Source organism: Syngnathus scovelli, chromosome 3, assembly GCF_024217435.2.
Source record: "Syngnathus scovelli strain Florida chromosome 3, RoL_Ssco_1.2, whole genome shotgun sequence".
NCBI lineage: Eukaryota > Metazoa > Chordata > Actinopteri > Syngnathiformes > Syngnathidae > Syngnathus > Syngnathus scovelli.
Genome location: NC_090849.1, coordinates 13,799,115 through 13,825,550, shown reverse-complemented (window position 1 = coordinate 13,825,550; position 26,436 = coordinate 13,799,115). Strand labels below are relative to the sequence as shown.

General features: G+C 42.1%; 1 protein-coding gene across 3 annotated transcripts in view; it reads left to right on the top strand.

Moving 5' to 3' along the window:
• Window positions 1-26,000, top strand: part of ncor2 (nuclear receptor corepressor 2) — a 57,281-nt gene extending 31,281 nt beyond the window's left edge. The window contains exons 17-46 of one of the 3 annotated variants that reach the window (XM_049716699.2): window positions 1,232-1,294; window positions 5,233-5,375; window positions 5,480-5,618; window positions 7,565-7,985; window positions 8,755-8,875; window positions 9,391-9,652; window positions 10,234-10,398; window positions 10,493-10,629; window positions 10,743-10,842; window positions 11,899-12,000; window positions 12,577-12,668; window positions 14,079-14,229; window positions 15,125-15,274; window positions 15,364-15,456; window positions 15,586-15,803; window positions 15,913-16,258; window positions 16,423-16,623; window positions 16,724-16,972; window positions 17,696-17,791; window positions 17,878-18,120; window positions 18,229-18,406; window positions 18,497-18,978; window positions 20,630-20,760; window positions 20,859-21,037; window positions 21,249-21,383; window positions 21,564-21,706; window positions 21,783-21,836; window positions 22,345-22,542; window positions 22,977-23,156; window positions 23,661-26,000. In XM_049716699.2, coding sequence (XP_049572656.1) covers window positions 1,232-1,294; window positions 5,233-5,375; window positions 5,480-5,618; window positions 7,565-7,985; window positions 8,755-8,875; window positions 9,391-9,652; window positions 10,234-10,398; window positions 10,493-10,629; window positions 10,743-10,842; window positions 11,899-12,000; window positions 12,577-12,668; window positions 14,079-14,229; window positions 15,125-15,274; window positions 15,364-15,456; window positions 15,586-15,803; window positions 15,913-16,258; window positions 16,423-16,623; window positions 16,724-16,972; window positions 17,696-17,791; window positions 17,878-18,120; window positions 18,229-18,406; window positions 18,497-18,978; window positions 20,630-20,760; window positions 20,859-21,037; window positions 21,249-21,383; window positions 21,564-21,706; window positions 21,783-21,836; window positions 22,345-22,542; window positions 22,977-23,156; window positions 23,661-23,851 — 5,363 coding nt within the window. In that variant the 3' untranslated portion in view covers window positions 23,852-26,000. Of the gene's footprint in view, window positions 1-1,231; window positions 1,295-5,232; window positions 5,376-5,479; window positions 5,619-7,564; window positions 7,986-8,754; window positions 8,876-9,390; window positions 9,653-10,233; window positions 10,399-10,492; window positions 10,630-10,742; window positions 10,843-11,898; window positions 12,001-12,576; window positions 12,669-14,078; window positions 14,230-15,124; window positions 15,275-15,363; window positions 15,457-15,585; window positions 15,804-15,912; window positions 16,259-16,422; window positions 16,624-16,723; window positions 16,973-17,638; window positions 17,792-17,877; window positions 18,121-18,228; window positions 18,407-18,496; window positions 18,979-20,629; window positions 20,761-20,858; window positions 21,038-21,248; window positions 21,384-21,563; window positions 21,707-21,782; window positions 21,837-22,344; window positions 22,543-22,976; window positions 23,157-23,660 lie in introns of all 3 variants that reach the window. The other 2 variants (XM_049716698.2, XM_049716700.2) reach the window with 2 other exon arrangements.
• Window positions 26,001-26,436: the final 436 nt, after the last annotated feature.

Genomic DNA, 26,436 nt, shown 5'->3' with positions numbered 1-26,436 from the left:
TAAGCAGGTTGTGGGGGTTATGCGAGCTCATCTGTACGTTCTTTGGACGTCAAAATAGAGTCTCATAGTTTAAGTGTCCCCCTGTGGACCAATATTAAAAATCAGCTCATCATTGAGAGATGCTAGTCTGTTTCCTGACAACTGTATTATCATATTTATCCATTACATCATTAACATTTATTTGGAATCGACAGTAATTATGTTCATTGTGCATATAAGATATAGTATTTAACTGTATGGCAACATAGTGAGCCACAGAGAAGATGAATTGGATTATACACATTTTTGTAAATGCAGAAAGAAACATATCTTTTGATCAATAGTGGTTTAAATGAAGATTTAGTTTAAAATGTTCCACTGAAGGGGCAATCCAATATTCCATTCAGCTCTTTCTTTTAAATTCAGTGTTCTGGCAATTATCATCTTCCCAAACTATTATTAGATCAGACAGATGTTTGGGATGTGACCACTTAGCCCACTATTTTCAGACACTCACTATCGCTCCAAATAATGCTCCTGTCCCATACCACCAGAGTGCACTGTTGGCCCTTCTGTCCTCTTCCCACTCTGTTATTTAAGTGCCAATCCTGTTCCCCTAACGAGTCCTCAGAGGTTGTCAATTAGCTGTACTCAACATCAATTCTTCTATTGGTTACACATATTTAATAGATCATCCTTTGTGTGTACACAGTACAATATATTCTGCATGTTGATTTTTGTTCACTTTTTTATCACGTGGAACTCCCCAGTGATTTAAGTTGCAGAAAGTCTGAATAGACTCCCTCTTTCGTTGTCTCAATATTCAGAGCAGTGCTTGGCTGGCTGCTTTGTCCTTCATAGGTCCATGTAGAGAACGTACAAGAGCCAACTTCTCTACGTGTTGGGCAGGGCCAGGGTCACTCCAGCTAATAACTTGTGTAGCGAGGGAAAAGCCAGTTGTTGCTTATAATCATTAACTGACTTCTCCACTTCGATTTCCTGCTTCCTCCATCTAAAACAAACAGTCCCCAGTGACCTAGGCAACAGTGCCTTTTTAGCAAGTAGCTAAAATACCCTTCCCCCACATATTGTCTTTTTTTTTTCTTCTCTAATTTGCTCTTTGCTTTCCTCTTGTCAGTCACTCCCTAACTGAATTCGTCACTTGCAACTGCCCACTCCCCCCTCCTCCTCCTTCTTACTTATTTTTTTTTTTCTGTGTGTATGTGTGTGTATGTGTGTGTGTCTGAGACAGCCAATCTAGAAATGAATGAGAGTTCTCGCTGGACTGAAGAAGAGATGGAAACTGCCAAAAAAGGTAACACACAACAAATCTTTCCCTCCTCTATGACTTTGTTTGTAACATTATTGTTCATTGTAGAGATGCCTCATATGGCTTGAAAGCACACCAGACAAATGATGATCTTGTGCCTTCCTGTTAGTGAGGCAGCGATTGCCACGTGCTTCGAAACTGTTTCTGTGTGTGTCAAGTGGACTGTGGCTGCTGCTCTTGCTAACCATTTCGTTTCTCTGGGTCAAGGCAGCATGTCTTCTTATCATGGTGGCTGTAAAGTCTGTCCCTTATCAGTCATTAACCTGCCTGTTTATTATCTTGACAGAAGATTTACCCAGGCTGATTCACAGAGGTCTCTGATACTGTGCCCGGTGTCCTCACACTTGTACTCTGCGATTGTATGTTGTGCGAAGTACATGATACTCATTAAGCGGCTCACTCTCAGTGGTTTATAATTCCTCAGTTAGATCGGGATTCCACAAAGGACTGTATCATCACTTTGACGATATTGCTGATGTTACATTTTAATCTAAACTTAATTATTTGTGAATTTTCAAAAGGGGTAATCTGTGTTGCATATATTAAAATGCTGTTGAGCATTTTCTAAGAATGTTATTAATAAGGGAGACCTGCGGTCTGCAAATTGCTGATTTGCGTCTGCTCTGTGGCTTTGTGTCCCTTTTTGCGCCTGAATAATTAAATCTAGCCTTCCTTTTAATCATAGTACTGTTGCTCTAGTGCCGACTGTGACCCCTGCTGCTCTTTGGCTACACGTGCATTGGTCCCAGCAATGCGGTTGTTTGTTTGTAGAGTATTTGTTTGTTAAGGGGTTATTTTTTGTCTATATCTGGCACTGCTTGGCTTGAACACAGGACTGTGTAGTAATCCCGGTTAATGTCTTCAGTTCCATTCTCCTGCAGTGGGATTAGTGGGGTGCTCCATCCCAGAGGATTAGCCCGGCAGTTGGGTAGATGCAGGGCTTCTATGGAGTGCTTATGTAATCACTGAACTCCAGCGACAGCAGCCAGAGCTGAAGAAGGACAAAGTCTTGCCATTTTTCAAACAGACGCTCCCCCACCACCACTACACACTCACTCACACACACACACACCCTACTCTCCTAAATAGACCAGAGTATATCCCCAATGTATTTAACCCCCCCAGTTCATCAAGGTGCTCACTGCTCTCCCTCTTTTAGTTTCTTGATGTGTTAAATAGCCTTAATTGTCTGCAAGTTTGATGTGGCCGTCTCCTTTAAGATCTAAAAAAAAAAAAAAAAAAAAAAAAAAAAAAAAAAAAAAAAAAAAAAAAAAAAAAAAAAAAAGACATTTACGTCACAGGTCATTTGAATATTTCCCTACCTTTCAGGATAGTATTGCAACAATAAGCCATCTTCATTGCTGCCCAACAGACAAGAGCTGTTCTCAGGCTGCTTTTTAGATGCACAAGCACAATCTCTTTGTGCGGGCCTGTGTGTTGTTAAAGGTTGTATCTCTTGGATCTTGAGCCAAGTTGTGTGTTTGTGTGTGCACACTTCTTGGCTAGAATTCATGCAAGTTCAAATTCAAGGCCCCCACTCCACTTGGTGGAAGAACCCACATATAGGAGCTGCAGGTAGAAAAGCACATACCATCTTTCTTTTCCACTGTTGCTCGGTTATTTTTTTCTCTCCCTGTCCACTTTTTGGTTTGGGAGATGGCACCAGTCCAAGTTGGCAAGAGCTGTGGAAGATTTGGCAAGTGAGGGGACCCCCTACGCCCCCCATTTGCCCTCTCTCCTTACTCTTGTTTTATTATAGACTGGCGAGGTCACATTCAAGATGAAAAGCAGGTCAGTCAGGAAAAATGTGAAAGCCTTTATGCTTTCTCATGGTATCAACATCAACTCTGTTGCCTTCCTTGTCCTCCCATCTTCTCCCTTTGCTTACTTTCCACTTCTTTATCCCCGCTTCTCTCCCCCCCTCTCTGTCTCTCTGTCACTCTCTCTCGCTCCCTCTCTCTCCCTCCCTACTTCCCTCCCCCACCTCGCTGCACCCTCTGTTTACACTTGGACCGCCTGAGTGTGTGTTTGTGTCTGTGTGTTAAAGTATTAACAGGAGAGAGAGAGAGAGCGAGAGGGCTCGAGTTCGTGTGTACTCATGCATTTGTGTGTGCACTGGTCGGTGGTGCCTGCTGGCAGAGAGAGGTAGGGGGAGGGGTAGGCTGACAGAGAGGGAGGGGAAAGAGAGCGAGATAGAGGAAAGATCAGATGAGGAGAGAGAGAAAGAGAGGGTGAGTGAGCACAGCCTCATAGTCCCACTTTCCTGTGGAAGTCTTACTAGACGGCCGCCATTGAAGAGAGACGCAGCACAAAAACAGAGCTGCAATTACTGAAGCTCTATGGAATAGCAGAGCGATGGGGAGAGACCAGGACCATGTGGTGTTTTGGAGCATGTCAACCTGACCCCGTATCAAGTAACAAGCCAGCTGGAAGTAAGAGTGGAGGGATTGAGCTGTTTTCGTCTTTGCGCCGGATGGGAAGGCCCCATGTTGAAGAGCATTCCAGGCTCTCCCTCCAGAGATCAGACAGTCTGATCGTGTGATCCGGAAGGGCCACAAGACGGCGGCTGAAGTAACAGGCATGTGACACAGTGACAATCACGTTCTGGCTACACCAGCTATTGATTGGACGTCTCTGGGTGGTGCTTAAGGCCCTTCAGGGTCCTGATTGGGTGTGAGGCAACCACCTGCTTCGGAATAACTTGACTGATTGGATGTTTGATCCACGTGTCTCCCCTGCCTCTAAGGCTTTGAGTCAACTGCTTGGGAATGCGCTTAGTACAGTTGCATACAAGGATTAAACTAGGTATTGATATTTGTCATTACTTTTTATTCATTAGAATAATTGAACTCTTAAAACTTTGAATTTATTGAATGCTTTTTCTAGGTTGTTTGAGATGGCAATTAGCTTACATGAGGCACCACCCTCTCGAATATAAGCCTTACTAGTTGTCTACATGTCTTATGGAATTAGTTACAACATATGAGTCTGCTTTTTTCTATAGCTTTTAGTTGCAATGTCTTCTCTGGACAAGTTGTCGTGCAGTTTTCAAGACCCTTCAAATGTTCCTGCAGCTTGTTTAGTGTTGTCATTAATGTATTTTTATGAAAGGAATACTAGAGATCTCACACTTGCAAGATGATGCACTGCTTTGCATGTGTCGGATTAGTTTCTAGTCACCATCTCTTTGGAATCAGTCAGTGACAGCTATTTATGTCAAAGATGCATTGTATTTGAGAGAGCTGGCATAAAATGAGTCATGTTTCAAGATTAATATCAAAGAGTGCTTGTTGTCTTCCATTCTCCATTGACTAACAAGATGCAAGTGACCTCTGAATGCTTGTATAAGGTTACACCGCTAGGTGTCGGTTCCACGCTTATTCTTAACCCCCACAACCCTCGTAGAGCGTGCCCTGCCAGGACCTGTCATACTGGCACAGGAAATAAGTGGGTGGTGTAGGTTAAGCCGCTTACAGCGCACACGGCAAATGGGTTGCTTTTAGCTAACAGCACACGCTGAAGGGGAAGGAACCACCACAGTAAATTCTACACTATCTGTCTTTGGCCTCTGTTGCACAAACATGGTGACCGCTTCTTTGAGCACATGTGACGTGAATTTCATGCCGGCTTTTTCTATCCTCCTTTGGTCTGGTGGGTTCATGGAGAGTCTTGTTAAAGGCACAATCATGTGGTGACTGAGGTAAGGACTAGGGTTTCTCGGAACTGGGTCACATCAAAGTTAGTCAGAATATAACACAGCGTGACCTCAGTGAGGGAGAGTTAGTGATGTCATTGCTGCTATATTACCACTCCCCTTAAGATTTCTATGGTTTTGTGCATTTCGGAATACAATGGCAGTTTGCCAATGTTCCTCTTATCCACTCTGTCTGTTACACTGTGGAATTTGGTCTTTTTTGTTGCAGGTCTTCTTCAGTATGGTAGGAACTGGTCTGCCATTGCCAAGATGGTGGGATCAAAAACTGTGTCACAATGTAAAAACTTTTATTTCAACTACAAGAAGAGGCAAAAACTGGATGAGATTTTGCAGCAACATAAAATGAAATCGGTAAGCAAGAAAAAGAGAGAGGGACATGTTTTCTCACAGCTTCTCAAAGTTGTGACCTATTTGGTGTTATTAAATTAATTTTTGTGTATTGGATCTTAACTTAGGAGAAGGAACGAAAGGCGCGCCGCAAGGGCAAAACCCCTCAAAATGAAGAGGCCACTGCCCAGTTCACTGCAGAGGAAGAAGAGTTGGAAGGCTCAGGGGCTAGTGGTAATGAAGAAGAAGCACCTGAAGATGGAGAAGGTACACTTAATCGAGAAAGATAACATTTGCACCGTGAAACAATTCAATTCAAAGTCTGGTGGAGTGGCCACTTCAACCAGAATTTTCAGAGAATTTTGAATAGCGGATGATGGGTAACAGAAAAATTGAGGGTTTTTTTGTGTTGAGAAAAAATGATTTTGTGTGATATCGCCTATAGAATATCTGGCCAAAAAACACCAACTTGATTATTTCAACATTTTCTTGGACCCACTTCTGTTTCGTCTTCTTCTCGGGGAACCCCATTTTCCGATTGGCTAATAAGTTTCAGTTAAAAAGAACCATCAATTACTCGTACAAAACTCTAAAATGTCATCAGGTCAATATTATTGTAATGTTTCAAAGCTAACTCAATGCAAGAAGTACAAACTGAAGCATTTGAGTGAGAAGAGCAGTGTGGGCAGTGGAATAGGTCAGGTACTTCAGCTGTAATTTTTTTGTGAATTTGTGTTATATGGAGGATTTGAAGGATATTTGAAGCGCTCAAATACCTGTCGTTTTTTTTTTTTTTTTTTTAATTCCAAAAAAATGCCCGCCATTTCTTATGTTCCGAATGCTAGATTAGGAATAAATTAGAAATGGGCAATCAGATACATTTTCTTTGTTTGGTAATAGTGGATATTGATTATCTTAAATATCAATATGTATATAGTGCTGATAAACTATATTGAATTTAATGCCGTGTGATTGGCTGGCGACCCCCCTCCCCCACCTTTGTCTCATCCAAAGTCAGATAGGCTCCAGTTCACCTGTGACCTTCATTTGGACAAGTGGTATAGAAAATGGATGGATGGACAAATTTTGTTGTGCCATTTGAGAGCCCCGCATTGAATTGAACTTTCCCTGTTTTACATTAAAGTCTTGTTCCCAGCAAAATAGTTGTGACAGAATCAACAGCACCTATGCTGGCTGCAGCAAAGTATTCTAGCACATTCAATTTTATTTTCATTGCTTCAAGATGTGACTCGTCAACAATGTATTTTCATACGATCAATCAATTTTTAGTCATCGATTCATCTATTAATAACCCTAATATACTACAGTGCCTGGAAAATGTGTTTATACCCCATGCAACCTTTCCACGTTTTATGACTCCCAGCAGTCACAAACTTGAATTTATTTTGTTGAGATTTTATGTTATTTTATGTATAAGCATCACATAATCGTGAAGTAGAAGGAAACGGGTTTCAAAGATCATATATTTTCCATTTTTATTTGCTAAGAAAAATAGAAGACTACATATCACCTCTCTTCCACTTTATGGTTATGTGCCACTTTGTGATGGTTGACCACATAAAATCTCAAGGAATAACATTTATTTGTGGTTGCAAGATGGCAAAATGTGAAAAGGTTCAAAGGGTATGAGTACTTGTTCAAGGCACTTTCTAGATTGCATTATGACCTCGGTCACTCAATGACGAGTACAGCAGCATCATTCTTAATTTTCTGGTCGCGACTTGTTTTTTTTTATCCACATGAAACATTTTCACTAAAATTCTTCTGTTCAACTTCTTAGAAAGTTTTAGTGTTTCTCCCTCTTTGTTCTCCAATGAGTTGCACATACTCTTCTTGTCAGAGGAGGATAAAACTGTTTTCCCGATACCTATTTTGTTTTTGTCATTGTTGAAACATTTAGCAGCTTTTGCCTCGTGTTGCTCTGGCAGACACAACTGCAGAGTTTTTTCATGCCATGTCTACTGTGGGATAACACCCTAATTAAAAAAAAGAAGCTAATTAAAACTTACCTACTTACGCGGTAATCGATTTGAATGCATATTGATTTTATTCCCGAGTAGGAAAATGAGGCCTCTATTTGAACGTTGGCATTTATTTATTCAAGTGTATGACAAATTATATCTGAGGCCGCATATTTCTAATTTGGTATCATACCAACTCTCTCACAAGTCCCTTGCTTTGCCTTCTGGTAGGTGGTGCCAACAACAGCTCGGACACAGAGAGTTTGCCATCACCACATTCAGCTGATGATACCAAGGCCAAGGAAGAGACTTCTAATAAGTCCAAGGCTAGCTGTAATACTGGGGATAAAGAGATAGCTGGAACTGGCACAGAGCAGGCTGGAGATGTGAAACCTCCTCTAAAAGAAGATGGAGAGGTCTCCATCAAGCAGGAAATAAAGACTGAAACAGGGGAGACAAACAAGGAGCTGACCCAACCATCACCAAGCAACGATGCCACAGACAAAAAACCTTTAACAACAGAGGCTGAGGATATCAAGAAGAGCTCAAAGAAGGAGCATGGGGCTAAAGTAGGCTCCCATGGGGACAGCGATTCCAGTGCCACTTGCAGTGCTGATGAAGTGGAAGAGGCAGACAACACAGAAAAGAACAGGTGAAATGCACAATAGGTTTTATATGCCATATATGCATCTTTTACATTTGCCAATAATTTTTCTATGCATTGAACAATTCCAGATAAAATAGAATTCTATCATGCGGAAACTGTGTCATTAGTTTTCAGCAAAATAACAGTTGGGTGCTGTGGCAGCTCACCCTCGTGTGTTGCCGGGGTGCACAGCGCACTCCAATCAGAATCATTAATGAATGCACCCTATAATCAGCAATTCTGCTATTGCGGATCATTTTTGGAATGGAACCCCTGTGATAAATGTGGGATCACTGCATCAATTTATTTTTTCTTTCTTAAATAGTGCCCCAACCGCCACTGGCTATGTGTTGCATACTTGGCCCTCTCTGTCAGCGAAATTGTTTCAGTGGCACTTATGGCTTATAATGTGCATGTTTAAGTGTAATTTGTAAATCTGCATGCCTGTGAATGAGGCCACAAGACATGGGTGTCAAAGTGCGTGGGAGGAATGATTAGTCTTGTTTGCGCTGTATTTGTTCATTTCTTTTTTTTTTCCATGAGAGCCAATTGAACACACTGGCAGAGCTGAGAAAAATGCTGCCCTCTGCCAAAGCAAACAAAGAAACGTGTGTGTGTGTGTTTTCTCTCATTTGTTCTATTGTGTCTTTCTGCTATTTTATATTGAGTATACATAAGTTGTGCTGCTGTAGTTTTTATCATAGTTATATACAGTTATAAATGTTGGAAGTGGATGCATCCATCAATGTTTTTATATTATTTTATATATCTGCAGAATGACTTCTCCCCGTCCAAGCCTTCTAAACTACACTCATGATGGGGTCATATCCTCCCCTCTGCAGAAGCCTATGGACCTTAAACAGCTCAAACAGCGGGCTGCTGCCATACCACCCATTGTGAGTCACTTGTTTTCCAACCTCCGCTTTTGTGCTTGAGCCCTTCCATCAAAGCAGTGTTTGTATATGAAACTAAATTTAAACTGAATATTTCACATACTGTGCTTATCAGACCAAATCATAGGACTTTTAATAACAATGCACAAATGAAATGTTTGCATAAACCTTGCGTAAAACTTACCTAGCTATTCCTATGATTTCTTCACTATCTGCATTTACAAAATTCACAGTTTGTTGTAGTATCATGCCAGGCAAACAAAAACGATCAATTTGACAATTGCTTGAAAATGTACCTTAAAAAGACTTGAATTTGTCTTTGACTTTTAAAACATTGCATGAACCATGAGCTGATGCAATTTCATGCTTTGTTTGGAGAGATTAAAGTTATTTTTTCAAGTTTTAGTAGAACAATCATCATCGAACACTGCATAAAGTTCCTAATTATGTGAATTACACGAAGGAGGATTTAAGTACAATGTGCAAATTCATAATATGAACCATTGATCTCCTTCTAGATCCCAGAAGCATCAATCCAAGGCAATCAGCGGGGTGGGGGTACCAAGGCTGTTTTGCCCCCCCATGCTTTGGCACTGTACCAGCAGCAGATCACCATGGCTCATGGGGAGTCGTCTCAGGAGGTCAAACAACAGCAGCAGCTTTCAGGGCAGCCAAGCAAACAGCAGCCTTATTCCCAACAAACAGAAAGAGACAGGGAGGCTCCTCATAGCAGCAGCCCTCGCATCCGCCCACGCAGCCCTTCCACTGGTGACAAGGATGGTACGCCTCTTTTATTGCCTATTGGATATATAATGTTGACTTTATTATAGTGCCAAGCGGTACGATTTTTGGCAAACAAATTGATATTAAACAGACACGTCAGAGAAACACTTTATGGGCTAATTGATTTACAGCTGTACTGTTTTTGTTGACATGCTGAAGTTGTTCTAATTTGGCCGATGTTGTCAAAAAAAGAAAAAACTGAGGTGCGCCAAGACTCATGCATGATGCTTGGCAGTTTATTTAACACATTTAGTAGCGTTTGAACTAGGGTTTTTTTTCCATAGTTGTCTGCTTATATGCTTTCTCTATTTTTGTCACTTGTATACTCGTGTGTTTCTGGGACACTGGCTGAGAGGCACTTGATAAATTATTGTAACCCTACTGACCCAGAACACTTGATCACTTGTGATTAGTGCACTTGATCACTATGAGCTTGTTGGATGTGAAAATCAGATCAGTCATGTCTTTGAAAGACTACTGTGGAAAAACTCTTATACATTCCTGCAAGAAAGAGACTAAAAAAGAATTTAGAAAAAGAAGAAATGCAAGATGATGAAGAATATGTGTTGCTTTTACAGAAAAGTTGCAGGCTTTCTCATCACATGGTGAAATCAAGAGGCCCGCATTGGGCCCGGATGACTTAAGGTCCACTAATTTGGGTCGACCAGTTTTGTCCCCGTTCCCCATGTCCCCACGAGACATGACCAAGATCAGTCACGACCAGCACCTGCTCCAATTCAACTGTAAAGTCCTATCTTTATTCTCCTTAAGCCCATTTTCTTGTTTTTTCCAATGCATTTCTTTTCTCATTTGTTCATCATTTCTTCTCCTTGTCAGCATTCCAGCAAGTGGGCCACCCAGTACTTCCTGGTTTGCAACAGGATAGTGCCAGGCAAGCAGCAGTGAGACCCCTCATTATACCAGAGCCACCACCTCTTATTTCCTCAACCAAACCTGGAGGCTCTATCACACAGGTAGATTTCAACACAGTTGGTTGCTCTGAACAGTAGGAAAGCTTCAAATTAGGTAACGGCAAACATATGCTCAAGTATTGCGGATATTATTAATCAAGTGAATGCTTTTCCAGGGGACTCCTGTACAGTTGCACAGCCCAGCTCATGGGTTCGAACATGGAAAGATGCCTTCTACTCAGATGAGCTTGTCTTGGATTGATCAGAGGAAAGTTGGTACGTGAATGTATTTGGTTTTATTCTAAGTTCCTGTCTCTGACTAAATGGATAGCAAACAGGGCTGTGGACTCGGTCGGACTCCGGCCTCTTGACCACCGAGTCCGAGTCCGGCTGTCCATTTTTTCTGTTAATTCATGTGAATGCTTAGTCTTTATTCAAGGCTATCACATGACTCTTTCTGGATGCCATGATTATCCGAGGGACAAAATAGCTAATTATATATGCAGAACGAACGCAACTGCTTTCACACTGGCTGGTTCGGCTTATATAGGATCCCTTGCTGAGAGCGCGGACGTAAAAGTGAGGCGACGTTCCAATCGGACGTCGGGTCGATAACATTTTCCCTGCCCTACCGGAGTTGTACTAGTTCATAACGTAGATCACTCATGGCGTAGTCATAAATGTACGGTTGACAATTTAACCGACAGAAGTGGATACATTGGAACATAACCTACACTCGAATATATTATTTGACATGGTATTAAATGCGTGGCTTTACAAAAATAGTCATTGAAGCCCACCCTTAGCCCTGAGTTCCATTAGCATGAGGCAAAACGCTTGAAAACACACACTCTCGCCCAATTAAATAACCATTGTGAAACACAGGACATGTAAGATAATATTTTTTAATCATTAATTACACCATTATAGCTGAGACATTTATCTAAACACAAATAATTAGTGACGACCCTACAACTATCGAAACACATCAATGATATAAGCTGGGTGACATAATCGTCCTTGACATTGGTACATAATGTAAACATTAGCCTAAGTGCAACTCAACGTGGCCGCATTGATCGTAAGCAGGGCTGTGGACAGTATTCCTACGCGCATTCTCAGCAGCATAATGAAAATAAAATTGAACGTATTTTTTTTATTGTCGGACTCGGTGGACTCGGGCAAAATCAGCACCGAGTCCGGCAAAAATGACAGAGTCCGACCGAGTCCCCGAGTCCAAGTCCACAGCCCTGATAGCAAAGTGCATCTTTCGGGTAATAATAATTTCTCTTTTCTTTTTGTGCTTTTACTAAACCGCTCTGTATTTTATAGGTGGTCCATTTCCTGTTGTCAAGCAAGAACAGTTGTCACCTCGCAGCTCTTCCTTGCAAGACAACCCATCTATCCAAGGCACACCTCATGACGGTGGTAGAGGTATGTTTTGGATTAAATCTGTTGTACAATAATAATAATATTAACTTCTGTATTTTGGCTGGTCCCACGACTTATTCTCAGGTGCAAAAAAAACGCCCCCAAAAAAAGACAGACAGTAAAGACATGCACATTACTGCGAGTGTCCACCTTCTTTATCGCGTGCTAAAGAAGGTGGCAGTAATGTCTTAAAATTATTTGCCACCGTAATCATGGCAACAAATGCATGACATATAATTTGTTTGAATGGGGAAATGAGGGTTAGCTCTCTAATTACTTTTTTCTCCCACCCCAAAAAAAAAACCAATCGCAATCAACAAACATTAGGAACCGGAATTGAATCGAGTAATCTCAATCATACAAATTCAAAGGGTTCCCAACTCAAAATGCGCATAACTCAGAAATTAAGAAAAACCTACCGAGATAATGGATTTCTGTGGAATGCTAATGTGTGAATTGATATGGAAATCTCCAGGCATGTACGTACAAGTTAAGTTGTTAATATCATTGAAAGTCATATACGCTGCATCTTGTGTCAGAAACATCAATCTTACCTTTTTAAATTAAATTAAATTCTAGCTGTCCAGGGAGGTAGTATCACAAAAGGTATCCCGGGGACCAGAATGCATCCAGATTCCTCCATCTCCTACAGAGGTGGCTCCATCACTCAGGTGAGTTGAACTTGTTGTTAGTTAGCTTTTTTCCATTATGATTATCATAGTGTTTTAAACCTACATGATTTTTATACTGTATTTATATCATTAACTTGTCTTGCAACTACGACGGCATCCCTATCCTAGCTGTCTCTGGGCAGTAGGCGGGGTACACCCCGAATTAGTTGTCACAAATAGACAAACAACCGTTCACACTATCAATCACACCCAGGGTCAATTCATAATGCTCAATTCACCTAACGTGTATGTTTTTGGAATGTGGGAGGAAAGTGGAGTATCTGTGTGGGTTTTCTCCATAAAGTGAAAATCCATCTGTTTACTGTAACCAAAACAAGCAAAAGAAAATAGTCAAATTGAGGTGGTGTGCTGTCAGGCCAGAGAAAGAGTGTGAGGAGCCTGTAGGCTTTTATCAGTGTTGAGCTGATGAAATTGTACAACCGCTAGGTCACCTGGGAAGAGCCACAAGAAGAAAAGACTTCACATACTGTAATATTAATTTCTTATCCCGTTATTACGGTTGTTTGGCTATCCCCCAATTCAACTCCATCTGAATCCATATAACTAGTTTTCGTTCACTGTTAATCATGGACTCATATGGGGCAGAGCATGGGGCAGAGCATTGGAGAGAGGTCATGAAGCAGACCAAGTGGAGCAGGGACTGCATCTGTGACATAACCATTGCTGTGACGAGGCCTAGTTACCCTAGCAACAAGTACTCGGTGTGCTGTGTCCGAATCTATTAATTCTAACCAAGCCGCTGTAATCTAATATCCAATTGGCTCATTCGGTCTGTGAAGGCAGATTAGTCAAGAAAAAATGAGCAGTGTACAAGCTGTTGTCTTGTGGCAGGCCATTTATTTGCTATCATTTATAGATAAATTTTTGGTAAATGTTGAGATTGGGGCTGACTAATTAAAATTATCACAGTGTAGTAGTAGAATGTTCAAATGGCAAAGCTGTAATTTTGGTGGAAAAAAAATCACTGCCTCATTTCAGTCAGTTGGTAAGCTTTAATTTTTTCATACGCACAAGCGCACGCACACACACACGCACACAGTGTATGTGTTTGTTTATTAATTAATGTATAGTTTGTCCCAATAAGTTAGCATTTAAACATGGCTAAAATCTCCCAAAGGTTGTTACTGGTAACATGATAAGGGTCCTTCAAAAACAATTAATGAAAAGAGGAAGTTGAAAAAAAAACAAAAAACAATTGGAAACACTATCACACTATTGGGGGTGCACGATTATATATTTTTTGATTGCTCATCCCTATCTGAAAGTCAAGATTATGTTTTGCCGATTTAACCAAATTATTAGACATTTTGAGTTTCCACTTCCTCAATTCAACCATCTACTTTATAGTGAAATGGTGAGTATGGGTCTGAGTTGTCACTGTGTCCACAGGGGACACCGGCTGATGTACTGTATAAGGGAACTATAACCCGTCTGATCACAGAGGACAGTGCAAGCCGTGCTGACAGGGAGCGGGATGACGCACTGTCAAAAGGTCATGTGGTCTATGAGGGAATAAGTGGTCACATCCTCACATATGACCGTGAGTATTTTGCACCAACCCAATGTCTGTGCTAACCATATCCTTAAATACAGAACATAGTATGTGCACTGAACAAAAAAGCAAATGTGACATTTAAGTTTTTGCTCCCATCTTTCATAATCCTGAACTTGAACTACATAAGAAGCCTATTCCATTCAAATATTCTTCACAAATCGGTCTAGGTTGATGTTATTGACCACTTTCTCCTTTGCCAAGATAATCCATTCACCTCTAATGTGTGGCATACTGTATAAATAGAGGTTGTTGATTTTGGCCTGTGAAATGTTGGTCCATTTTATCAATGGATGTCCAAAGTTGCTGGATATTGGCAGGAACACATTGTTTCCCAAGCATCCCAAATATGCTCAATGGGTTACATGTCCGGTACATATGCTGGCCATGCAAGAACTGGGATGTTTTCAGCTTCCAGGAATTGTGTGCAGATCCTCGCAACATAGGGACGTGCATTACCGTGCTGCAACATGAGGTGATTGCTGTGGCTGCATAGCACAACAATGGGCCTTGGGATTTTGTTACGATATTGCAGTACATTCAAATTGCCGTCATTAAAATGTACCCATCCATGAGCTACACCTACACCTATGACGCCGCCATCCATGCTGTCTGACAACTGTCTTGTATAGTGAAAATGCTGTCCAGTCAACATCTTAATATGCCACGCCTTTGAGGTTGTTGGACTATCTCGGGAAATGAAAAGTGTTCATTAAAACTGATTTATTCAAATTTATGATATAAATTTCCAATTCTCTGTGAAAAGTTTTTGAGTCAGCAAATGAAAAATAGGAGCATAAACGAGAGTTTTGCATTTATAAGTCTGTCCAGTGTCTGTGAATGTAACACAAAATGATAATATCTTTCTCTTTCAAATGCGTAGGTCCAGTTTCTCAAACCTCTAAAGACGAGGGTAGAGGGTCAGGCCAACCTGGCGAAATTCTTGGAGTCAAGCGTCCTTATGATGTCATGGAGGGAGGCATCTCACGTGGTCTGCCAATGAGGGATTCACTCTCGGCATCCAACTGTGAAGGTAGCATCTGCTAGATTTGATCTTGTTTGGATTTTTCAGGTTTCATCAGCCTCTGTATTAAACAAATGTCGCCACTTGTCCAAACTCAGGTCTTATCGGTCGAGCCATGCCTCATGACAGGGATAGTCCACACCACGCATCCTATAAAGATGCTCACCACATCCGCGGTTCCATTTCACAAGGTAAAATAACTATGGATTCACCAATTGTTCACCAAGTATTTGCTGAGTGTTCTCAAGAACAGAACTAGTATGAAGATTGTCCCATTCCCACATATTCTCTCTTTAAATCATATATTCTCATGGTGTTAGGTATACCACGTCATCTGGACCCTCAGGATAGCTACTTGAGAAGGGAGGCCAAGCAAATGAAAAGAGAAAACTCTCCACCACGTGGGGCCAGTCTCCTGTCCGACCCAATGAAGGGCAGGGAGGCTATGGTGCCCACAGTAAAGGAGGCTGGACGTTCCATCCACCTCATTCCTAGGGAGGAGCTCAGGCAGTCAGCCAAGGAAGGCATTATAACACAGGTAAGCTACACATTTCCTCCAAATGCATCCAAGTGTCTTGTAAATATCATTACTTTATCTTCGAAAAGATAATTGTATGTTCCTTGATGTCGTTAATAATTATCTTTAGGGAGCACCCATGAAGCAGGAAGCTGCTGGCTCAGGTAAACGACATGATGTTCGCTCCATCATAGCCAGTTCACCACGTTCCTACCATAACACGCCCCCTCACCTGGAGATGCGGACAGAAAGGGGACGCTATGAAGAGGCACCAAAGGGACGCCCTAGTGCAGTGGTCAGCACCGCTAGCTCAATAGCACGCTCTTCTCCGCTCACACTAACTTCGGAGCAGGGAGGTAAATCCCACCATAGCCCAGTGGGCTACGAGGACAAAGGCACCTTAAGAAACCCTTACCCTGGACCATCACATCGTAGCTCACCTCTTTCAAGGGAGACAAGTCAAAGGCAACATGATGGTGAGGTCTTTTAGGTTTTTCCACTACCTCTGCAGGGATTACTCAAAAATGATTTCTGTAAAATTTAGGATGAATAGTGTGATTTTCTCCAAATATTACAAAAGGAACAGGTATGTCATGTTCAATAGTTAATCCTAATTGTACATCTGTTGTGTTCTTTCTAGGATGCAATAAGAAAGAACCTCAGGAGCGTAAAGCCACACCGACCCCAAGGGAGATGAGTTCCACCAAATCCCCTCTCCCAGGGGTTCCTGACCAACAGACCTATGAGCGTCTGTTGCAAGGCCTTGGAGCTGATGTTTACAGACAAATTCCCTTAGCCTTTGATCCAGCAGCTCTGCCTCGTGGCATCCCCATTGACCCAGGTACAGTAACTGCTTGGCATGAAAAGACTTTTGGCGCATCTTATCCAGCATTCATTTGATGATTCTTAACCCTCAGCATATTTCTCTTTCCCTTTTACAGCCTACTACTTGCCTCGCCATCTGGCTCCCAACCCGGCATACCCTCATCCCTATCCCTACCTCATCCGGGGCTTTCCAGACACAGCGGCCCTCGAGAACCGTCAGACGTTGCTCAATGACTACATTACTTCCCAGCAAATGCACCAGTGGCCTGCAGCAGCTGCTATGGCTGCCCAGCGCTCAGATATGCTAAGGGGCCTTACACCACGAGATCAGCCCCTTTCCCTGCCTTACTCTGCTGCCCCTCGTGGTAAGACCACTTTGTTGGTGTTCATTGGCTAAAGGGTTAACGGCACTCCACCAATTTGTACATCAATGAGTCAAAATATACTTACAACCAAGGTTGGGCTTGAACAAAAGCATATAGTGACCTAATGAGAGATTCTTTCGTCATTAGAGCGAGAGCGTGAGAGTGTGTAGTATAGTTTGGTATTTCTGGGTTCACCTTTACGAAGGTTCGCTTCATGTTACTGCTTTGTTTGAGTTTAAGCCTCTACTGTACCTTGCACAAATATATGAGGAGTTCAAAACACGTTTTATCTTATGCTCATTAGCTTGTTAATTTCACAGTTTACAAATATTAGAAAAACAAATAATTGATTTGAGTGTGTTATCTTAGAACAAGGTATTATTTGTTTATTGTCATTCTGACACCCCCTTAACTTTGACAAGACGTACGCTAGGTGTTGCAAGGGAATATTTATCTTGATTTTAAAATGACATTTTTATTCTTATTAATGACGACACATTGATCATGTTGGCGACGTCTTCTTCACTTAGTTGTCTTCTGAGGGCAATCGCAATGCCGACGTGGCCGAAGGTTAAAATGATTTTGAAGCCCCTATTTTAAACCATAACATGGAAATTTACCATTAAAACATTTTTTGCTTTGCTCTTCTTTCCCCCTCTATTATAGGAATCATTGATCTTTCTCAGGTGCCGCACTTACCTGTCCTGGTCCCTCCCTCTGCAGGGACAGCCAGCTCCCCAATGGATCGTATCACCTACATCCCAGGAGGAAGCACCGCCTTCCCTGGCAGGCCTTACACCACTCCCCCAATCTCACCCGGTATGATGAGTCACACCAGTAATTGTTACCGGTTGGACCACTAATTGTTGTTGATATAATGATTGCTTCTCTGTTTTTCTGCATAGTCGGCTCATCGCACATGAACAAGATGCAAGGCACCTCCTCCTCATCAGAACGCGAGCGCGAAAGAGAACGTGATCGTGACAGGGATCGGGAGAGAGACCGAGAGCGGGAGAGAGAGCGCGAGCGTGAACGAGAACGGGAGAGAGAACGAGAGAGAGATCGCGAAAGGGATCGTGACAGAGATAGAGATCGGGACAGAGAGAAGGGTGGAGCAAATGTGGAGCATGCCCCCATTTGGCGACCAGGTGTGGAGCAGATTGTGACTGTTGTTTTTTTTCATTACATACAAAAGATGTATTTTATACAAGAAATGCTCTATTTTGTGAATGCATGTCTACCTGTTTGTGCCTCAGGTACAGAGCACAGCTTAGCAAGTAGTAGCATTGTGAGACCTTCTTCCCAGCCATACAGTCACCAGCATTCCCCAGTGTCCCCTCGCACCCAAGAGAATGTGCAGCAAAGACCAAGTGTCTTGCACAACACTGGAAGCAAGAATCTTTCTGCCGAACACTCCGGTTCCTCCGTGTTACGGTAAATTACTGATAAGTGTTTCAAACAAAACGTTTTTAAGAGTTAGCTAAATGCACACAGGCACTCACAGCATTTTTTTCCCCTTGTCAGATCCATACCCTCGGGACCCTCCCGATACCAAGGTTACCATGGTCATCTTCAAAGGACTGGCTTGCCCCCTGAGGCCTACGCACCCACACTAGACTCGAGCATCGCCAAAGAACAGAGTCGTGATGGCAAAAGCAGGGGACTACTAAAGCAAGTCCAAGACCACCACGGGCCCGCTAGCAAGTCAGACCCCAAGCTTTCCAGCCCTAGTCAGGGAGGAATGTACCCAGGTCCTTATTCCTCGATTTCGGGACGACCACCACACCTGCAATTGGATAACCCTACCGGCCGTGGGGAAAGTGGTACACCTAGTAGGGAAAAGACTCAAAACAAACCGATGTCCATTCAGGAACAAGAACTCAGAGCACTCGGTAAGACCACCATGACTGCGGCCAACTTCATAAACGCGATTATTATGCGTCAAATTTCTTGTGAAACGGGGATGCCAGAGACGGGCTCGCTTGTTGCCAGCAGCGCCACTGATGGTAAGAAGCTGTGGATCCTGGGGTCCTGTTATCACCCAGACACGCCCCCGTCAGTCTGTGGCCTTTTGCACGCTGTGGTGGTTGGCGTTATCGAATCAGTCTATTCATTTACATTTTATTTCTTTAATTGTTACACTATATCAATTCTTTCCCAATTTCTTTACAAACTTAAAGACCACCAAGGGTGCATTCTGGGAAACAAAACTCTTGCATACCCCATATTCCATTTCACTGGCTAACATGAAACGAGGAGTCTGACTGAGAACTGATGCAATCTAAAGTTTAGGCATTTTACAGTCACTTCATTTCTTATTTTTATTGTTTTTATATCCGAGACTTGTCGGACAATTCACATGTAGGCACCCCTCCTCCCTCCCTTTTAGCAACTCACTTAAAGCATAATAGTTTGAAAGTGGTAGTGGACACGATTAAAATTAAGTTGAAACCTTTAAGGGGTCAGCTTCAAATAGTGATTGCTAAACAGACATCAAGTAGAAAATCACTTAATTTCTTATTTTTATTGTTTTTATATCCGAGACTTGTCGGACAATTCACATGTAGGCACCCCTCCTCCCTCCCTTTTAGCAACTCACTTAAAGCATAATAGTTTGAAAGTGGTAGTGGGCACAATTGAAATTAAGTTGAAATTTTGGTATGATTGAGATCCTTTGCCTCATTAATCCTGTAGGCCCGGAAATGCTATAAGCTGTGCCAACCACCAAACAGTCGCTACATGCTACACAGTGTATCTCAGGCAGCTTTAGGCCTGTCAGAGAGAGGGAGACGGGGTACTGCTGATTCCTGCCCACTAAATCATTGCATGCTGCTTGTCATAATTTACTCCTGGGCTACCCCCAACCTCCACAAACACACACCAAATGCTCAATCAATTGATATTCTTGAAATACGTTTGCCATTTCAGAATTGCTATTGTTATTTAATCCTAAAAATGGGCTGTTGAGTTATTGCTACATTTCCGTACTTTTACTGCCCTATTAATATTAAAAGTGCAATTACTATTAATTTTAAGAATGCTGAAAATAAATCAACATGAACATCAGTCTCATAGGTGTTGCTGATGCTGTTAATTGGTTTTCACTTGCAAGTAGAAAAGTCTCAAGGGAGAAAGGTGGGCTATTTTAAGATGTTGTTTACACATATTCTTGTCATTCATTACGAGCAAACAGAAGCCAAAACAACTGTCCCTTTGGAGGAATTTCTCCTCTGAGGGATTACACGCAATCATTGCTATCCCCTGCATCATACTGTCGGGGAGATGTATTTTATGGCAACCTTTATAAATAATTTCTTCCTGCTGGAAAAGCAATATACAGCAGCCATGCAGGACATATTTCATTAGTACAATTTTGATTCCATAAGTTGAAAATTCATTTCAAAATATCAGTTCTTATCAAAAGGGAAAAAACATCTACTTGCCTGATTGTTGCTTTTTTAACACTGTTTTTTTTGTTTAAAGGATAAATAATTACCTGGCCTCTTTCCTGATCAGACATTTTATGGCATGTGACAAAGATTGTTTTTAATTCTGCATGTTTTCTTAGTACCTTTTCTTATCTTTCTTTGAACGTACCAAGCACATTCCATAGGTTTGGAATTTTTTTACCTCAATGTATTTGTTTTTAACTCCCAGCTCAACAGAAGATGGAGTCACATGTTCTGTACCGTCCTCCATCTGAGGAGAGGCTGTCCCCAGGTCAGAAGCCACCTTCTCCTTGTGTCAAAGGTAGCCAAAGGGTCGTCACCCTGGCTCAGCACATCAGTGTAAGTCCACAAAAAAAATAAAAAAAAATCGTAACTGTTGTGGTGTGTTGAGTTTAGCGTGGTACAACTTCATGTCAATACTTTTTTTGCGGCAACAGGAGGTGATAACGAAAGATTACAGGCAGAATCAGCAGCAGCATCAACAAGGTTACCATGGCTCACCCATCCTGGACTTGACCCGTCCTCCCAGTGCCTCGCAGCCCCCGCCCACTGCCCAGGAGTCTCCCCAAGTGACCCGCTATCCCGAAGGCCTTGGGGGGGATTGTAACAGAGACCGGTAAGAGTCATTACGAAGTAGGATCACCAGCAGTTAACATGATCGACTATTTGTGGTTGTGCAAAGAGAGCCGGCATGACTCCTCACGATTTTATTTCTGACCTCTAATAAATGTATTAATAGGCTACACGGATCATGTTTCATAGACACATGAGGCTAAGTAAGGGAGACATGTCTAGAAAAAGGTCACTTATTTGTGTGTGCTCTGCAGGTCTCCTCTTCAGTCCAAGTCTTCTCCAATCAGTGTTTCTAATGACTGTATTGAACCGGTATCTCCTGCTGGGGGTAACTCTGAGCCGGAAATCCAGGGAGGAGTGTCCTATCCTAATGAACAAGGAGAGCAAGCGTAAGACCTAATGTTTCTTTGGATCTCTTTACAAATATTGCATTAAAACAAATCATTTTGAGTTGGCATTGCTTTTGAGACTTCATGTATGGGTTTCCTCCATTTTATCAAGTGTGTTTAGCACTCACAGTTCTGGTTCAGGTGTGTGTGCTGTTGACAGAGTTCTTTTCCCTCCCACAGAATGACCTCCCGTTCACCACCTAACACCTCTCAGCCTCCAGCTTTCTTCAGTAAGCTGACTGAGAACACCTCCGCGATTGTGAAATCAAAGAAGCAGGAGATGATCAAGAAGATGACTGTCGTAGGAAGTGACAATGATTTTAGTGAGTATTACCTAAGCGTTGCTACCTTTGCACCCTGATAACAATTTCTAATTGTGCATACTTATTACACTTTCAGATGCAGGTCAGCCTGGAACTGAAATCTTCAATATGCCAGCATCCACAACAGCAGGTTACTTTTTTCCCCTCTTTGTCATCACTACACAACTAATGTTCTTTTTTTGACCGAAGATGTTTTTATGGCTTTCTCCATGTCTTAGTCGATATTTTTCTTTTATGCCATTCGGGGTATAGCAAAAACCAATTTGAATCTATAAATTGGTTTGATTTAAAAGATGTGAGTGCATTGAATTGAACTAAATTGATTTTTAAATATTTATATAATATACATTTATATAATATATATGATTTGTTTTTAAATACATTTAAAATATACTGATATATACAATTTGGGAGCTTGATTTTTGAAGAAAACACCACATTTTCAGTACTGACAACTTTTAATTTATAATGACAAAAACTAATTGTATCACAAACTCTTGAACTGAGCAAGTCCAGTGTTACTGAGCAGTGTTATAATTGTGAGTCAGCAACTGCTCTCATCCACTGTTTAACAATTTCAGTGGATTATTTTTAATCCAAACACAGAATAAATTTGTCCCTTACCTGCTCTTTAATAGGATCCGTGAGTGTCCGCAGCCACCCAGCTCCAGAGACACCTGGCAGCTCCATAGGTCTGGAGGCCATTATTAGAAAGGCCCTAATGGGAAAATACGATGACCAGCCCGAGGAACGCTCCCAAGCCAATGCTGCTAACCCATTCACGTCGGTTGCAATGAGTGGAAATGATGGACGACCTGAGGAGACTTTCTCACAAGGTGACAAGTTTCTCCAAATGTCATAACCTGTTAATGTGGCCAGCGGTCTAAGGGCGCGTCATTAGACTAGCTTGTTTTTCCACTTGGTGCAGTCCATTTCTACTGGTAATTGATTTTGGTCCACTCCAAGAGGCAAATAAACAAATCGGACTCAACCAAATAAGTTTACAGAACAAGACAAACATAATCTGAAGGTTGTTGCAAGAGCACATAGCACAAATAGTCTTGGACTGGTTTAATAGCAAATGTATTGCTGCAGTCTACAATCTTTTTTGGAACAGCACTTACTCAGCAAATACACAACACAAAAGCTGTATCAAACACAGAAAATGCTAATCATAGTTTAATTTCATAGTTTTGTTAACAGGATTAGAGACATCTGGTCTGACTTGAAATGCTGGAACAGATTCAAGATCCTCAATTACTCTTTGTAGGTGGTGGGAAGCTCTCAAAGAGTGGTGGGCGCTCTAATGGGCGCAAGGCCAAGTCTCCAGGACCCGGTCTGTCAGGGGGTGAAAGGCCGTCCTCCGTGTCCTCAGTCCACTCAGAAGGAGACTGTAACAGAAGAACGCCACTGACTAACCGAGTCTGGGAAGACCGACCCTCCTCCACAGGTAATGGTGACAAAGCACTCATTTTTTGTCTCAGGCAAAGTCTTCAATTCCTTTCAATGCCGTTTCTTGCCAGTAGGAGAGCAAATCTGTCTTGGTGCCAAAGCACTACAAGATGGTAATACTTTTTAAATGTTTTAGGCTGAACACAAAACAGCCAATGAGTGAGTAATGGAGGATCGGTTGTAAAAAATAAAGCTACGTAGGTGAATTCACAAAGGTCAAACAGCGAATAAGTAATCACTTCACTGGTGTCTTTTATATCAAACAAATTATTTTAGGTGCATTACCTGACATGTTTCGGCGGTCTCATCAGACTGATGAAGGCGGAAGAAACCGCCGAAACATGTCAGGTAATGCACCTAAAATAATTTGTTTGATATAAAAGAAAGCAGTGAAGTGATTAAAAAAGGAAAAACAAGATGAACTTAGTACAACTATAGCGAATAAGTAAATCGCACGAAGAGTGCCCCAGCAAGTCATCAACACCCATGTGCTTCTTTTCAGGTTCAACGCCAACACCCTTCCCGTGCAACCCATTGATTATGCGTTTCCCCGGCGGGACGGTTTCAGTTCCCTCCCCTTCATCCGGGCAGCCAGTCGGCCATGTGCCCAGTCAGGGACAGGGCCGCACCTGGGAGGAGGAGCCCAAGCCGCTGCTCATGTCTCAGTACGAGTCCCTGTCTGACAGCGAGTGACCCGCAATGCCAGCATACGCGCAGATGCACCTAGGCAAAATCATCCCACACCATTCCACTCTGCAGTCCACATGCCCCCACTCCAGGATTCTTGGAAGGACGACTCTTCAAAGCATGTTGCATCTCTTCATTGGCCTTAGCAACTCGGGCGCATTAACCTTCGCCGCACTCAAGTGCTTACACTCTCGTTGATGGATGGGATTCTTGGTGACTTCAGTTGGTTCCCAAATGTGATGGCTGCCGCTCCTGCCTTAAAGTGCAGCAGCCCAACTTGGAAGACCCCCTTTTAACATTTCTTTAGTGTCTACACTGCTAGGGATGGCACAAAAGTAATCTTTTTTTTCTTTGTTCCTGGTTATTTTTCTTCTTTAAACTGAGTCCAGCCTTTTGATTGGAAAACGATTGCAGCGTTTTAAAGTCCGTTTTAATGGTGAACGTTCTATGATTATACTGTATGTGTGGTCCTCGATCTGCAATGAGGGATGCTTTTCGGGTAGGGAGGGATTTGAGCACAGGAGGGTCATATCATTGGTTTACAGGGTAAACATGCTGTTCGTTGCTGATGTCGTCATACATTTGCGAAAGTCCAGAGGAACGGCCGAGGCCTGCTGATGTCAGGTGTCCCATGAGACGTTCAGCCGCATGATGGCACTCAGACAAGTGACACTTTCTCGCTGTTTTTATATTAACCGAATCTGTGTTTGTTGAAATGTTTTTTGGATATTAAGCACTTAGTTGATGGCCTGTTCACAATGGCGCAGTGGCGAATCCGCTGACAAATGGACCCGAAAACAGCAATGGCATCCCGTGGTGGAAGGTGTCCCCGTGCTTCACCTGTTTAACTTTGTTCTCACCACCAGTGATTTCAAATAACACAAGCGACAATCACGTGAGTGAAGGAGAAGTCGAGCTATTCCTTCACATTGACAAGGTGTACCTCAGTCCTTTGCATCGTCTTCAGCTGGCCTGCCAGGATCTCATCTTTGAGCTTTTGTGACAGTTTGACCATTGACCTTGTACTGCATAGGGGAAGACAATTTAGCTTCTCCTCTGTGCGGCTTTTGTACATTATAATATATTCTTAGTGTTAAGTGCCATTTATTTTACACGCACAGTACCGAAGTTACCAAGTGACGCACAATTTTATTTTTTTGGGCCCCTCCCTTGCCAGGGATTCTACTGTCCATACAGGGAATTGTATTAGCAGAGAAGCAAATGAAATGTCTTAGTGCATCTGTAAGTCACACATTACACCCGCCAAGCTTCGAAACCACACATAGAAGCAATCAGTCCTGCAGTCGATGTTTTCTCCATGGTAACAACTGTGACGGGCAACTTCACTGCACCTGCATTTAGTGGGATTCCAGAGGGAAAGGATTGCAAAAGAAGTGGCATGTGTTAAGTGTCCAAGGTTGGATGCCATTATCTGCTAGTGTGGAGTTCCCTCCATCTTGTAGTTTATTTGAGCACAGCGACATCTATGTGTTGACTATTCTAGGACTACCTCCTCTCCCTCCTCCATCCTGCCTGTTGATGGTGAAGCATGTCACGCCTGCACAATGCTCATCTCGGCCATCTTTAAGGTGGGAGTGGGGTGTTTTTTTTTCCCATGTGAAGACAAATGGAGCTCATGTAATTTTGCCACATGTTAAACAATATATCAGTCTCCACATTTTGGTCATGATGAAGTTTAAGGATGTGACCGTAAACAGACTAAGCCATATCTAGATGTTGCTTCAACGGATGACAGACTAATCCATTGATTTTCCATTGATACTAAATTGAAGTTTAACATGTTTTTATTTTGCCTTTGTTCAGTTTTGTCCAACCACAGTTACTTTACGTCTCAAAATATCTGATGTAGTCCTTGGAGGGAGGGCAGGGCTGTGGGGGAAATTATAACATTGTTCAAGCATTTTGTTCATAATGTTTTTTATATAATTATAACCCACTGTATAATAGCAAGGATTGTATATAAAACTTAATAGATGTAAATATTTATGTGGCTTGCTTCTAGGTTGGTATTAGAAAAGAAAAAAAAACACCGGGTTAAATTCTACATGCCCACCAGCAAGCTTTGTGGATAGCAGTGTACACACGGAAACGAATAAGACACTGCCTTAATGTTTAAATAAAAAGCTTATTGCCATTCATAGTCTTGGTGTCTTCATTACGTGGTGTCAAGTGGACAGTAGGTCTGCAGTAAAGGTCTTCTACCACTAGGTGGCATGAGTGCGTGTGTATTTTTCCTTGTCACTGAAACGAGAACAGATTCTTGGACTGGTCTGGGAAAACATGTTTCATGTGAGCAGTCAGCTTGGACGGTTGGCCTGTGAAGCTACTGAGGGCATGCTACAGAAGAGATAAAAAAAAAAAAAGATCAGGTTTCAGTATATGTAGTGTTGAATAACACGCAGTCATGCTTTCAATTTGTATTTACAATTAAAACATGAACTGTAGAGCATTCCTGAAGAAAACACCTTTTTGTGTTACCTGCTTTGTTTAATTTTCCAAAATCACAAATGACCTCTAGTCCAAGATATAGATTATTTTTTCAAATTCAGTTACAATATACATCTTTAAAT